Source organism: Magallana gigas, chromosome 9 (genome assembly GCF_963853765.1).
Source record: "Magallana gigas chromosome 9, xbMagGiga1.1, whole genome shotgun sequence".
Lineage (NCBI taxonomy): Eukaryota > Metazoa > Mollusca > Bivalvia > Ostreida > Ostreidae > Magallana > Magallana gigas.
The window spans coordinates 24,164,024-24,177,919 of record NC_088861.1 but is presented as its reverse complement, the minus strand read 5'-3'; the positions used below and the strand labels follow the sequence as shown (position 1 = coordinate 24,177,919).

At 33.8% G+C, this 13,896-nt stretch overlaps 1 protein-coding gene across 2 annotated transcripts in view; it reads left to right on the top strand.

Annotated features, from left to right (window-relative positions):
* The first annotated feature begins 2,142 nt into the window (after positions 1-2,142).
* Positions 2,143-13,896, top strand: part of LOC117692304 (atlastin-1) — a 28,934-nt gene continuing 17,180 nt past the window's right edge. For both annotated transcript variants that reach the window (XM_034479805.2, XM_034479804.2), the window contains exons 1-2: positions 2,143-2,241; positions 4,655-4,817. In XM_034479805.2, the coding sequence (XP_034335696.2) occupies positions 4,691-4,817 (127 nt within the window). In that variant the 5' untranslated portion in view covers positions 2,143-2,241; positions 4,655-4,690. The remainder of the gene's footprint in view (positions 2,242-4,654; positions 4,818-13,896) is intronic.

The following is a 13,896-nucleotide window of genomic DNA, read 5'->3' as shown; positions in this document are numbered from 1 at the left end:
TGTAATATATCTTCAAATTGTGAGATAGTGTGCATTCTATACATTATTATTGGAGATTATTTTAATGTATGATTTTTTTTACTGCCCGAAATCACCATTCGCTTATTTCAGAGTTGATAGATTTTATTTTTCTTAATTCATCATGATAGGAATAAATCGTCAATTGTAACCAAATATATGCAAGACAGTTCATTTGATAAAGACAAAAATAAAAGCCGAGTTATTGTGTGGATGATAAACAAGTCTTCGGCCGGCAGCCTAATTACTGTATACAGTGAATTATTCGCCCTATGTTGTATTTTCGCCTCTTTCGCCCTAGTTATCAACAACCGAATTTAAGACTGGGCAAATTCCAATGTCTCAAATTATCTCTCTTTGGACACAACACTGACTTGGCGGCGAATTCAAGACGGGGCAAAGCTATTTGCAGCTGTAGAATGGCAAAAAATACATTTGGCGAAATAACTATGTGTACAGTATCGATTCAATTATCTCACAAGAAGAAAATTGAGATATTTTCTTTTGGATTAATATGGTTTGTACTTTTAGGTTAGACTATTCAAATATTAATACTAAAATCTGGAACAGGGGTTACTTTATAATACTGATATTTAAAAGTTTCAAAGCACCCACTCTTTATTTCAGCTTCATTTAGATTTGTCTCTGTAGCCATAGCAAAGCCTTGTGAACAATTACATGTATCTTACCACAAAATAAAACAATCTATGTGATCGGTACATGTTTATATATGTCCGTAATGAGAAACAACATACCTTTATGACCTGATAACATGGTCTAGGTATCTTATGCACACAATGAAGTGTACAGTAATATCATTTAAGGAAATTAGTATATGTTATACATATAGAGTGTGATTGTTAAAGGCCCTTTCACAATCGGTGCACAAGCAGAAGCGAAAAAATATCCGTGCCATCGAAAAATTTAGATTTCTTTCGTAAACTGTTACCGAAATAATCGCTTGTGAAAAAAGTATTCTTACTATGAAATTTGCGCGCTCGAAAGCGAACGATGTGCGATGCAAACACATTAGATCTTGCGATATATCTTGTGTCTGCATTCGACTGTTGTACAATGAAAGCAAGTTTTGTCAAATAATTCGATAAGATCTCGAGAGATTAGGTGATTGGACGATTAAACGTGTGTCCATGCGAATGGATGTGGGGCGCTCATGCAATCATGTGTTCCATGTTACAAGCGATCGGGAGAGTCAAAGGGGGTATTCATACCGACAGTTTCCGACGCTCTTCTGTGGACATAGTTGAACGCAAGAAACGATGAGCAGCATCCATGGTCGATTGTGGTCGGAAAGAGAGATACTTAATATAGAGAGTATAATTAAAATAGTGGCAAAGCATGACAAATTGAAGCTGACAAGTAGTGCAAAGATTGTACATGTAAAACATTGCAACAGTCTCAATGTTGCAAAACACACAAATAGCCAGCTGCGATTCATCTTAGGGCCTTTGTAAATCGTGCAAAACGCTGTAAGACGTTCGTACAAATGTTTGTGCGTTGCACTGTTACAATTTAAATCGTAATTGGTTGCGTCTGAATGGTGTGAAAGTTCTCTATTTTGAGGAGACTTGATGTGACAACTACAACATATGCAACGAATGCGAGATATCCTTTTTATATATGTAATATGATATGAATTGCACTTGCGTGCTTCTCAAAGTGAAAATTGATTGACTCAGGGTGTTCAACTAATATATTAATTTTAGAGATTTTTGTAATAAATATTCATGTTTGTTCTTTGAAATCGATAATAACACTTATTAAAATGTTATATTGTATATACATGTAAACAGTAGGAAATTGGAATATATGTTTCTGCCTTTTCTTTTTATACCAATTGCGACACAGGATACTCTCCGTTTTAAAGAGGATACTTTCGAGTAAAACACATTGGCTAGGGCAACACTGGGTGATGTATACACATAACAAATGCACAGCACCTATATAAGATATTTAATGAAATAGGGTATATCAAAACTCACACTGCCCATTCTATTTATGTTGTGTCTGGCGAGTTCTATAAATCTTTTTTTTCTAAAATACCTGAACTTTTACTTGTTTTTATTTCTTACAGCAATTTAAATTTAGGTTGACTGTCGTTATCTAACGGCGCCACCTCACGGTAGGCTAGATAATTTTCGTTTTTAAAAAACAGGATAAGGCGTTTCAGTCAAGCGGCTGTGTGACCTAGACTGTGTACATAAGGTAAGCTACATTACAGAATTTGAAAACAAGGTCTTAGAAATGTGCATGTAGGAAAAGTAAATGATTGTACCATGTTCAAGGCAAAAAAGACATTAAGAAATAATACCCCGTCTTTTTTTTTATTTATGAAAGTGCAATATTAAACAGAATATGGCGGACAGTGCCTATTTACGAGTGGTGTTCAGTTTTAAAGTTTGACCACGTAAACAAAGAATACAGCTTACTCACATCGATCAAGAGCAACATATCAGCTTTATTATAATAGTTTATCTTCTTGATTTATCTTGATCAAATCATATTTACTTAGGATCGAATTACAAGATAAACGACGCACTAACATGTAATACATATATTATACCTCAGTATGAATATTCTGTAAAACGCGACATCTGTCATTGGTTTTAAACAATCATGTGCCAGGGCAATAAAACTTCATATTTCCCTGTCATCGTCATATTTTTCATCATATCCCACTCCCTCGTTTCTTTAAGGTAGTGACGACTTGCAGACGATCGTGTTGTAGTTAGAATCACAAGATAAGGCATGGGGTTTTCAGATATCCAACTTTGATAGAAGTTTAATTTATTTACACATCGTAAAATTACAAACATATTTATCACAGAATTTAAATACATAGAAATATTTATAAAAGGCTAGTTCGAATTTCCTATGACCAATTTTGTACCTTTTGTTGTCTATGATCTTACAATTTGTTTTCACTTGGAGTTTATATGAAATCGTTGGCTCAAAAAGATATCACTAATTTCAAAACAGTTACACATGTAAAAACTAGATGTTTGCTATAACATGTTGTTATACCCCTGTAAAACAGTTACTATATAACTCTATACGAAAAAAAAGTCCAGCATTTTGACAGTTGGACTGGAACTGTTAGATTGGAACTGTAAAATCGACTGTTAAAAAAGACTGTTGACCGGTGACGTCACATTCCGCGTAAACGTGTTATTGATTAGAAGGGGTATAACAAAACAGTTGTTGACTGTGTCTCGGTCAACAGTTGATCTGTCGGACCGGCTCCCAAACTGTTGCCCGCGGCCTTCGGCCTTGGGCAACAGTTTGCGAGCAGTTTGCGAGCCGGTCCGACAGATCAACTGTTGTCCTCGACCCCAGTCAACAACTGTATATTATTGATTTATAATAATATTACTTTGACTATTAAAACGACGTCAATGATGACGCCATGAATTCGCGTTCCTGTAAAGAGATGATAACCCACTGTATAAACTAATGCGAACATTCAAGTCGCTGTGTTAATGGTATATCTACATGTATATGTGTGCCCTTCATCTTCTAAGCTTGTAGGCTTTTTTTTCCAAATATTGCAGTCTTGAACAAAATTTTGTCTAGCCTATATCAATATAGACATATATGGAAAATATATTAAATCTTAAAATCTTCTCAACCCCTGTATGTATTTGGGAAAAACTGAATGCATTATTATGATATTCATGAAGTCTTCTACATGAGTTTTGGAATTCATGACCCCTTGGTCAGGGGTTCAGGCTTTAAGGCGGGGGAAATATTACCACATAGTGAAAGTGTATTAAAATTTTTTTTCCTTACTATAACAGTTGTGGGAGACACACTTCATAAAGCGATGCATTCATATTATGTTCATAATGTCCTGATGTTGAATTGTGATATTCATGGTCACTTGTCAATGGGACAGAAGTAGTAAAAATGTATTAATAATTTTTCTTTACTACCAGTTACTGGAGATAAACTTCATAAAGTCATGCATTGTTATCATGTTCATAATGTCGTGATGTTAAATTGTGAAATTCATGGCCCCTAGGCCAATGGACAGAAGTTGGGTTTTTGGGGGTGATGGGGGAGGAGGGGGTTGTTGGTTGATAAATGACCATATGACCATATAATGACCATATATTGAACATGTAGTTTTACTTGATAAGGTTATTCCTGTTTATCATTCATTAACCTTTAATTTCATCTTGAAAACAACATGGAATTGTTCAGAACTATTAACATGACCATGTGCTTAAATGTGCAGTATTCAATTTGTCTTTTCTTTGTTATTTTTACCCCAATAATACAGTGTAATCTTAAGGATAAGTTCAAATTAAAGGAAGAGCCATTGTAACATCACAAGCGTGAACCTCGACATTTGCTTGTGATGTTACATATACTTTAATTAACAGTGTTCAGCTTTTGTGACGTCATTATAAAACTCATTATTCAACCTTTCAGTATCATGTGTTGCAGTGTTTGACTGTCGTTGTTTTTTAGCACACTTTGCATGCAGACAATACGTGGAATGTAAATATACAGAATTAAACGTTCTTAAAAGGAAGCAAATGAAAATATATCATTATAAATACAAAAACGTTGATTCTTTATACCATATTGCGTAAACTATCTTTATTTTTTACAGACTGCCAACATTTCTAATCCTGGAGTTAGTTATACCATGGACGAAACAAACACACAATCATTTATTGTGGGCGTTGTAATTATAGTTCTTGCCTTTCTAATCATCAAAATAATGACAAAAACAGCAGGGGATACCCTTTTAAAAATACCAGGAAGAGGAAAAGGTAAACTTAACACTTCCTTGTAGTTTTTTTTTTTTTTTTTAATATTTTACATTTTTCAAGAATTATTCTATTGCATGATTGTACTAATATCTGACCCCATCATCGAAGAACTTTTTACACGTTATAAAACATTATCAAATGTCTATTTATCGTCTCAGTTTTACAGTGCAATGTTATCTAAACTAGGTCCTTAAAAAAGCTAGGAAAATAATAAAAGCGTTTTGTTATGCACAATGGTGATATACCAGTAACACAGTTTCATGCCAATTTGGATTTTTCTCTTTAATGTAAACTGGCAAAATTGCAATATCATTCATCAAAGGTTCACTCGGAAGAAATGTTTCAAAATCTGTTTTTAGATCAAAATCGTAATATTTTTTCTTATACAGTCAGTTCAAGCATATCTTTTACAACATACACCATAGCATAGCATATAGCATTGAAATCTCATAGCATAGCATTGAAATCTCATAGCATAGCATTGGAATCTAGCTCATACCATAGCATACAATCTCATAGAATCGCATTCATCATATCATACCATAGCATACCATAGCATAGCATATACAACATTATTTTAACTCTGTTTTAAATGTTTTTATTTGAAAAAATAAATGTTTACATGATAGATTTTTGGTAAACTTAGGCTTCTTATTATTTTACTTCGAAATGTGTGGAACTCTTCTGTGTATGGAGGCGTTTTTGTTCCAATCTCATAGCATACCATAGCAAAGCATAGCATACCATATCATGAAGCCCTTCATTTCTATCTCTCGCAGCCGAGCATAGCATACAAATCTCATAGCATAGCATACAAATCTCATAGCATATCATTAAAATCGCATACCATAGCATAGCATTAAATTGTAAAAGATGTGAAATGGCTGTAATGTACATATATCTTCTATTAACTGCATGTGTTTTTTATGGCAATGACATTTAATTCGAAGATTAAAATGATGGGGGAATTAGCCAGGAAGTTAAGTGTTTGTTTAAAAATTAATAGCCTTCTTGATTTCTCGGGCTTTTCTGAAAGAATCCCAAATAATAGACGGAAATGTCCTAAACGACTTTAAAAATAAAAACAAACGTCATCAAACTCTATCGTACGATGCATTTTGTATCAGTAATCAAATTTTTTTTTGGTTGGATTGAAAATAAAATCATTGCATGTTAAAAGATTAAATTCTTCTGTAAGCAATTTTACCTAAAGTAAAAAAAAAATGGTTACATATATGCAGATAATTGATTTATTCAAGTCGATCTAGGCCACTACTAGTTCTATCTTTAGATTTGATAGTTTGCCCTTGATGCCAAAAGCTTCCGCTGTATAAGGGGTCCCTTAATAATTAATGACAGCGAACCAGCTTCGTTAGTCTTTTTCACTGGAATACGCATGCTCTACTCCATAGTAGGGGATTCTGGGAATATTGTACTACTGTAGATAAACTGTACCATTTGAATTTCACATAAGGTTGGGTTTTATTGTAAATGTCAAAAAGTAACAGTATAAGCTTAGGTCTTATATAATGCAAAGTTATTCTAAATATTATAATTAATAGCTAGCTTTATTTTAAATTCCTTCAAGATCGGATATGTTTTCCGAGCTTGCCGGAAAGGCCCGAGAAGATACGATAGCTACAAAACAGTACCATTGGTTCTTGAAAAATTAGATAACAGTAGATATATAACAAGCTTATCTTTTTAAATCTGAATTTAGAACTGTGAATCTAGAATAGTCTTCACATATTGGCAATGGCATAGCTCATTGACTGTACCTTAATCATTATGTATCTACTGCAATTTCAATTTCGAGTTAAGCATTTTCAAGAATAATTGGTACTGTTTTTGTAGCAATCGTATCTTCTCGGGTCTTTCCGACAAACTCAGAAAACATATCTGAAGTTGTTTTCCGAGCTTGAAGGTAGAGCTAGCTATTTTTATAATATTTATATTCACTTGCATTATAAGACCTAAGCTACTGTTACCTTTGACATTTACAATAAGATACAAAACTTCATGTGAAGATGATAAAACAAAGTTTAAATGGTACATTTTATCTACAGTAGTACAGTATTCCCAGAATCCCCTACTATGGAGTTCGAACTCCAGTAAAAAAGACTAACGTAGTTGCTAGAGCTCGAGAGCAACGATTAAGGAACATTCCACGAGCTATGTCATTGCCGACGTGAAGCCCACTCTAGATTCACAATTCTAAATCGAGACCCCACTCCAGCACAATTCCAGTACATCACTGTGACTGTGCCTTCCTATTGATAATTAATCGATTCAGAAATTTAAACCAATGTTTTATAAATCTGCGTCTTTGTTTTATGATGGCTACGGCGCTAGCTCGCCAATCTTATTAAAAAATAAGCTTGTTGATATTAGATTAGGGTTGAAATCATTGTCGAAGAACCAGCATACATTTTCTCCCGAGATGTCGTGCTACTCAAGCTATGTCAACGCCGGAAAAATTAGTCTGTTATATGATCAAAACAAACAGGGCAAGCACTTTGTATTGTTGGTTTAATTTGCTTGCACAATCAGCCTGAAAGAAAGGAGAATATTAACGTGCAGTTACTTTGTGGGAAAGTTTAAAAATATCATTAGGAGATAGCATTGGTGCTGATTTGCATAAAATCAACGATAGATGGGGAGCGTGCAAAAACTGCTATTTCAACACTTTCAAACATCTGTAAAACTAGATCAGGCGATCAGATTTTAATCTTGTAACTCTGCAATACAGTTGTCAAAGTAGCTTTAAAATGAAAATGTATACTACAGATTTAATGGCTGAAAAATGACGTTTTTCTACATAAAAAACTGGTTTCAAAAACGTCATTTTTTTTTTTGGCAGTAGCCAAATGATCTTCTAGAATATGATTGGGGGTGTCATATTGAGGCGTGATCAGGTTCCAGAATTTTTTTTTTTTATTAAAGGGATCAGTGGGCAACAAAGAATGACGTTTTCTTGCAAAAAAAATATGGTTCCCAGAACTCCTCTTACAACTTTTGGAGTAGCTACGTCATCTCTTGGGATATAATTGGGGCTGTCCTATAGATGTGCAATAAGGTTTTAAAAATTTAAATTTCATCCAGGGAGTCAAATAGTAGCAGAAAATTGACGTTTATCACTAAAAAAAAAACATTGATCCAAGAGCTCCTCTTATGATTTAAAGGATAGACAATCATATCCTGGGATATGATAGGGACTGTTCTATAGATGTGCAGTAAGGTTTTAAAAATTTAAATTTCATCCAGGGAGTCAAAAAGTAGCAGAAAATTGACGTTTTATCACTTCAAAAAAACATAGATCCTAGAACTCCTTTTATGATTTAATGGATAGACACATCATATCTTGGGATATGATAGGAACTGTTCCATAGATGTGCATTACGGTTTTGAAAAATTAAATTTAACCCTGAGGCCCACTACCTACTGGTACATACCTTTTGATGCCCTTTAAGGATCAAGAATATATATGGTTAAGGGGTGGGGATCTCAACCATTTTCGAGATATTCGTGCACTTCCTGTTCAAGGGGGGTCATGACCACCCCCGGGGCCCATGACCTACATACCGTTTGATGCCCCTTGACACAAGGAACAAGAATATATATGGTTTAAGGGTGGGGATCTCAACTGTTTTGAAGATATTAAGGGAATTGCTATTTGAGGGGGTCAGGACCACCCACAGGGCCCCTGACCTACATAACATTTGATGCCCCTTGACATCAGAAACATGAATATATAAGGTTTAGGGGTCGTGATTATAACAGTTTCTGAGATATATGGTAATTTCAAATTCCTTGGGGGTGGGGATGACCCCAGGGGTCAGAATTAATAAACCCTATATATTGCCAGTAACAGCCAATATATGATTATGAAAACGCTATATTATTATCTTTGTCCGTTTTCAAGTTACCATTTACAATAGAGTCTACGATTCTTCCTACAGTGGTAACAACGTTATTGTTGACAAGCCAATCGTGTTAAATCGTTCGTGTAACGTGGGTGATCGTTCGTGTAACGTGCGGGATCGTGCGTGTATCAGGAAAAATGGTTTGCGTTTTTTACCGTGCGTGTTCGTGCGTGATCGTGCGTTTTTTTCGTTTTGTAACTTTCTTTACGGAATGCCAGGATTTATTCTTAATTCAAAGACAATGTGAATTTAAAACTTTTTTATATAAGTACATTGACAGTTGTTAACATTCATTCTCTTTTTCTTCGTTAAATACATTTTTTGTTTCCATAGCTCATTCAATCCTTTGTTCGGTCGAGTTAGTTTTGCTTAATTTTATAATCAGCCTATATCAAGCATCAATTGTGTCTTGACAAATAATTTCAATCATATTAGCAAAAGCGACACGTTGAATGAAAGCGGCCAAGCTTACCCATTCTCCGTTTTAAACTAAACGATTATTCCCATCGTGTTTTTTTTTCAAATGAGAATACAATACGCATTATTATTTAGTAAATTGTATACAAATTTGTTTAAACGCTTCAGAATTTAGAATAAATAGAAATAAATCAATTATGTACAGTAAAATATGACAATATTGGATGTGAAATATCGAAATTCTATGGAACAAGGTAACAAATTTACTTGTATCCCACATAATTAAATCGTACGTAAGAGAATTAAATTACATAAACACTCAACTCGTACATATATGTCAATAATTTCGTGTGGTTTACGCATTATCTTCATTTCTATTACACGTGATTTTCTTTAACTTATGATAGAAGTTAATATTCGTTATGGAGACAAAAAATTAATTTGTGTGTGAATCCTTTATATTTGTGTATGGATGTGTAAAAGTGTTAACTCGTAAAATACAAAACAGTGCATGTCTAAAGTACATGCCGCTCTTCAATAACACACAAACATAAAGCAATACAAATTAAAGTAATACGTTTCCTTAATTCAAATCTTAAAAATTAATTTTGATTTTGCGTGTTTAATGGTGTAGAATCGTTCGGTTGCGTGTTTTATCGTTTTTGTTCGTGTATCGTGAAGATTCAGTAAGTTAGTGATCGTCCGTGTATCGTGCGTGATCGTTCGTGTATCGTGCGTGATCGTTCGTGTATCAGAATCGTCCGTGTCGTTTGTCAACAATAACGTTGCTACCACTGTACAAGGTTCAATGTTAGACCCCACACCCTTTTGACACCCCCTCCCCCCCTCCCCCGAAAAGTGATTGTCTAACCCAAAATGAGAAAAATCAAACCAGGGTGCACAACTAGTTATGCAGGCCTATCATATCCTAGAGTTTTGTACAATTCTGTTCAGCCATCTCTGAGAAACAAGTTCAGAGCAGGAAAGAAGAAAAAGAAGATGAAGAATAATAATACATGTATTAAGAACCTTACAAAAACAATAAGTCTCCAAATTTCATTCGGGCGACTTAAGGTGGCTCACTACACCTTGAAATATTTTCTCAAATCAGCAGAAAATTACTTGATTGTGATAGATATCATAATGGATAAGAAGAATTTAAGTCAAATAGGCAAAAAATGTGCAATTTTGGGTAAAAAATTACATTTTCAAAAATTTAATTCAGTAAACATTAACAAAAGCTCCAGGCGGATTCGAACTCATGATCTGCGGTTCAGATGCCCAATACTTTACCCACTGACCTACAACGATATACAACCTAATCGAACGATATAAACAGTTTAACAAAACATTCAAATCGCCATCTTGTGACGTAGTGTCTTAAAAAGTATAACTCTAGGTGTAGTGAGGTACCTTAATAATAAAGATTAAATATAGATAGGATCATCAAACATCAATAATTTAAAGATAATTGACAATTTCTGATTCTAACGGGGTCAGGATGACTTACATGCCATAATGATCTAATGCGCCTGCATGACCTAAGGAGGAATAATATCTTTGGATTAAGGTGGGGATCTCAATGGTTTTTATGATATTTAAAAATTCCAGGAAGAGCACTTGGGATCCTGACCTACATACCATCTTAAATGCCTTGAACAAAGAAACAATAATATAATATGTACATGATATATGATTCAATTTAAGAACCCGGCCTGATATAGATCAATCATCTGTTTTGTAATACTTCCTAGTATGTATATATACTTGTAAATGTATTAGTTTGTGTTTTGTTCTATACTATTCATGTTCATGACTGTAGTATGGCTTAGTCTTATTTTAAATTACATTAAAAAATTGTCAAATATATGACTTGGAACCCCCACTCCCAAACAAACTCAAATATAAACTGTTCTCTCCCCCCTCCCTTGTCGAATGATCTATTAAAATCAAAATATAATTTGGGTGTCTAAAAACTTTTATAAACTGGTAAAACATGTTATTCTTAAAAAAATTTATATTAAACCTTGCATAATTGACAAATGATCTATTGAGATATGATCAGAGGTCATATTTCTACCTTGGGATCAATAAGTAGTATTCATTGACAAGTTAAAATTAATAACAATAAATGATTCAAATTATAAATGTTTATACTCCACATTCACCCCCCCCCCCCCCAAATTATCTAACCTGGTTATAAAGAGTCAGTCTTCTTAATACATTCATACATGTGTACAGTAGCAAATTTTAAATGACATTTCTTGATTGCTTTTTCTCTCGTGATTCACATTAACATTTTGGAAATTGCTTAATTCAATTTTTAAGATTCATAAACAAAATGTTATATGCATCACTTCCATGTGTATTCGCCTATATGGGGCAATTGTAAAGTCTCCTAAACAAAGCAGTGACATCATTAGGCTAGGATCGAATTACCCATGCACATGGATCAAACACTACTGTATAACATATGAATTACGATAAAATACATCATTATTTCTAGTTCTAAAATGTCAGGGTGTCTCCAAGGGGGCATAATCTATATACAATTTTACGCACAATGACACAAAGAGCAAAAATAAATTATATGGTTTAGGGATGAGGATCTCAGAAGTTATACAGTGTATCATAACATTTCCTATTTCATAAAGGGGGGGGGGGGGTTAAAAACAACACCTGGTGGTCATTAATTAATGTACTGTACACCATTTGATGCATCATAATGACATTAGAAGATATTTTGTATTTTCCTGTTTCATGGGGTCAGCTAGAACAGTCCCATAAGGTCATGACCTACATTGTATTTGATGCATTATAATGCATTAAGAAAGAAATACTCCTTATTTCCCATTATAACTCATATAAAAATGATAAGTGTCTACACCTACCTACATGTAATACACAAATTTAATAAGAAATTGTTTATACAGGGTCAATATGAGGTCAACTCAATAGTACGTATACATGCAGTCTGACAAATGAAAAAAATAACTTTTGCAACTAAAATGACAGAAACTTTACAAATGCGATAGGATAGGTAACGATGATAAGCTTAAATATTAAAAGATGATGATACAGTATGCTGTCAAAGGGAGATCACATTTAGAAAGTGAAAGTAGAACTTATGTATGCTGGCATCTCATTATATTGTGCTACTGCTACTACATGTATTATGCTTACCTATATTGGTCAGCATCATAATGATAATCCAATTAAAACACAATAATGAATTCCTTAAGCTGATCTTAACTAATATATTAATCCTTTTCTGCATACGGAAAACACAGACATGTTTGTATGGGTGTTGCTAAAACGCGGCACGGAAAACGGAACGGAAAGCGGAACGGAATGGAAAATATCATCACGTTTATCGCTTAAAAAGGGTATAGACTGGCCAGAAACGATTTACTTTGTATCTTTTATTTATATCTAATGAATGATTAACAACATGTTGTTATCTTAATAATATTCATATGAATGTCTATCAATTATAGCATTGTATTCATTCGGCTTTAGTTGAGTACGAAACGGAAAAATCAAATGTATATATACGAATTGTGAAACATTATCATGATTAGCAAATTAGCTATAACTTCTTACTTATTTTTCTTATATGGTATTGCTAGCATATCAGCGTAACGTACGCAGTTAGTGAAAGCGTTTTATACGTGTTTTGAGTATTTTTATATTTCAAATATGATGTACATGTATATACTTACATCAAAATTGAATTTTCGGTGTTCTAGACGATCTTTTATCATACAGACGATACAGTATCATTGAGATGGAAGAAAAAAAACCGTAGGACTGACGACATTAAAAATTAAAATACAGTAAACATTAAAATACCCGGTAATTTGTGAAACTAGTAATTTGTGAAACTAGTATTTTTAGCAATGCAATTTTGTTTACGTTTGCATTACTGAGCAGATGTTTATTCCAGCAGCTATATACATATGATCCGACGTTGCCTGGTTTGATTTTCCGATTATATATTTGGCCTATAGTCTGTCGATTCCAAAATATTCCTGCAGCACATTTGGACGATTTATAATCGAAAATGATGACATCTTTTCTCCATTTGGAAGTCACTCAGAAGACCTTGCACAATTTTTCAACACTATCATCCGGGTCTGTTGAAATGCAAAACCCCGTAGACTTCTTTATTTTTAGCCGTGTATTTATACCAGCTGGTAAGATAGAGAGGACGTTTTAAAGAAAGAATAATGAGTATGTTTAATACTTCTAAAAGAGAATCGCGTGAACCCTGAGGTATATATAAATATACAGCAAAAAGTGATTCGAGGATATTTTGGGACAGAATATAGTGGTCAATGCATGTACTGTTAATTTTGAGGAAATAAATATTCTTGAATAAATAATCTGATATTGCTAATCTTTCAAAACAAATTAAAAAGGTACATAAAGTATATCGTTTTAGCATGATTAACAAATCTATGAGGTAAATAACATTAGATAAGATTTTCCGTTTTCCCTTCCGTTCCGCTTTCCGTTCCGTTTTCCGTTCCGCGTTTTAGCAACACCCATGTATGTATACACGTGAACCCATCTAATCGAATAGCTGGGTAAAACTAGTACCCGCTAATGAGACATGCAGACCTGTGTTGTCTACGTAACTTCAGACAAAGATCATTCATTTGTAACATGCACGTATTTTTATGACCTATTCTTCAAATCCACTTGCACTATTTTATTAGGTAAATAACAGCTTTAAG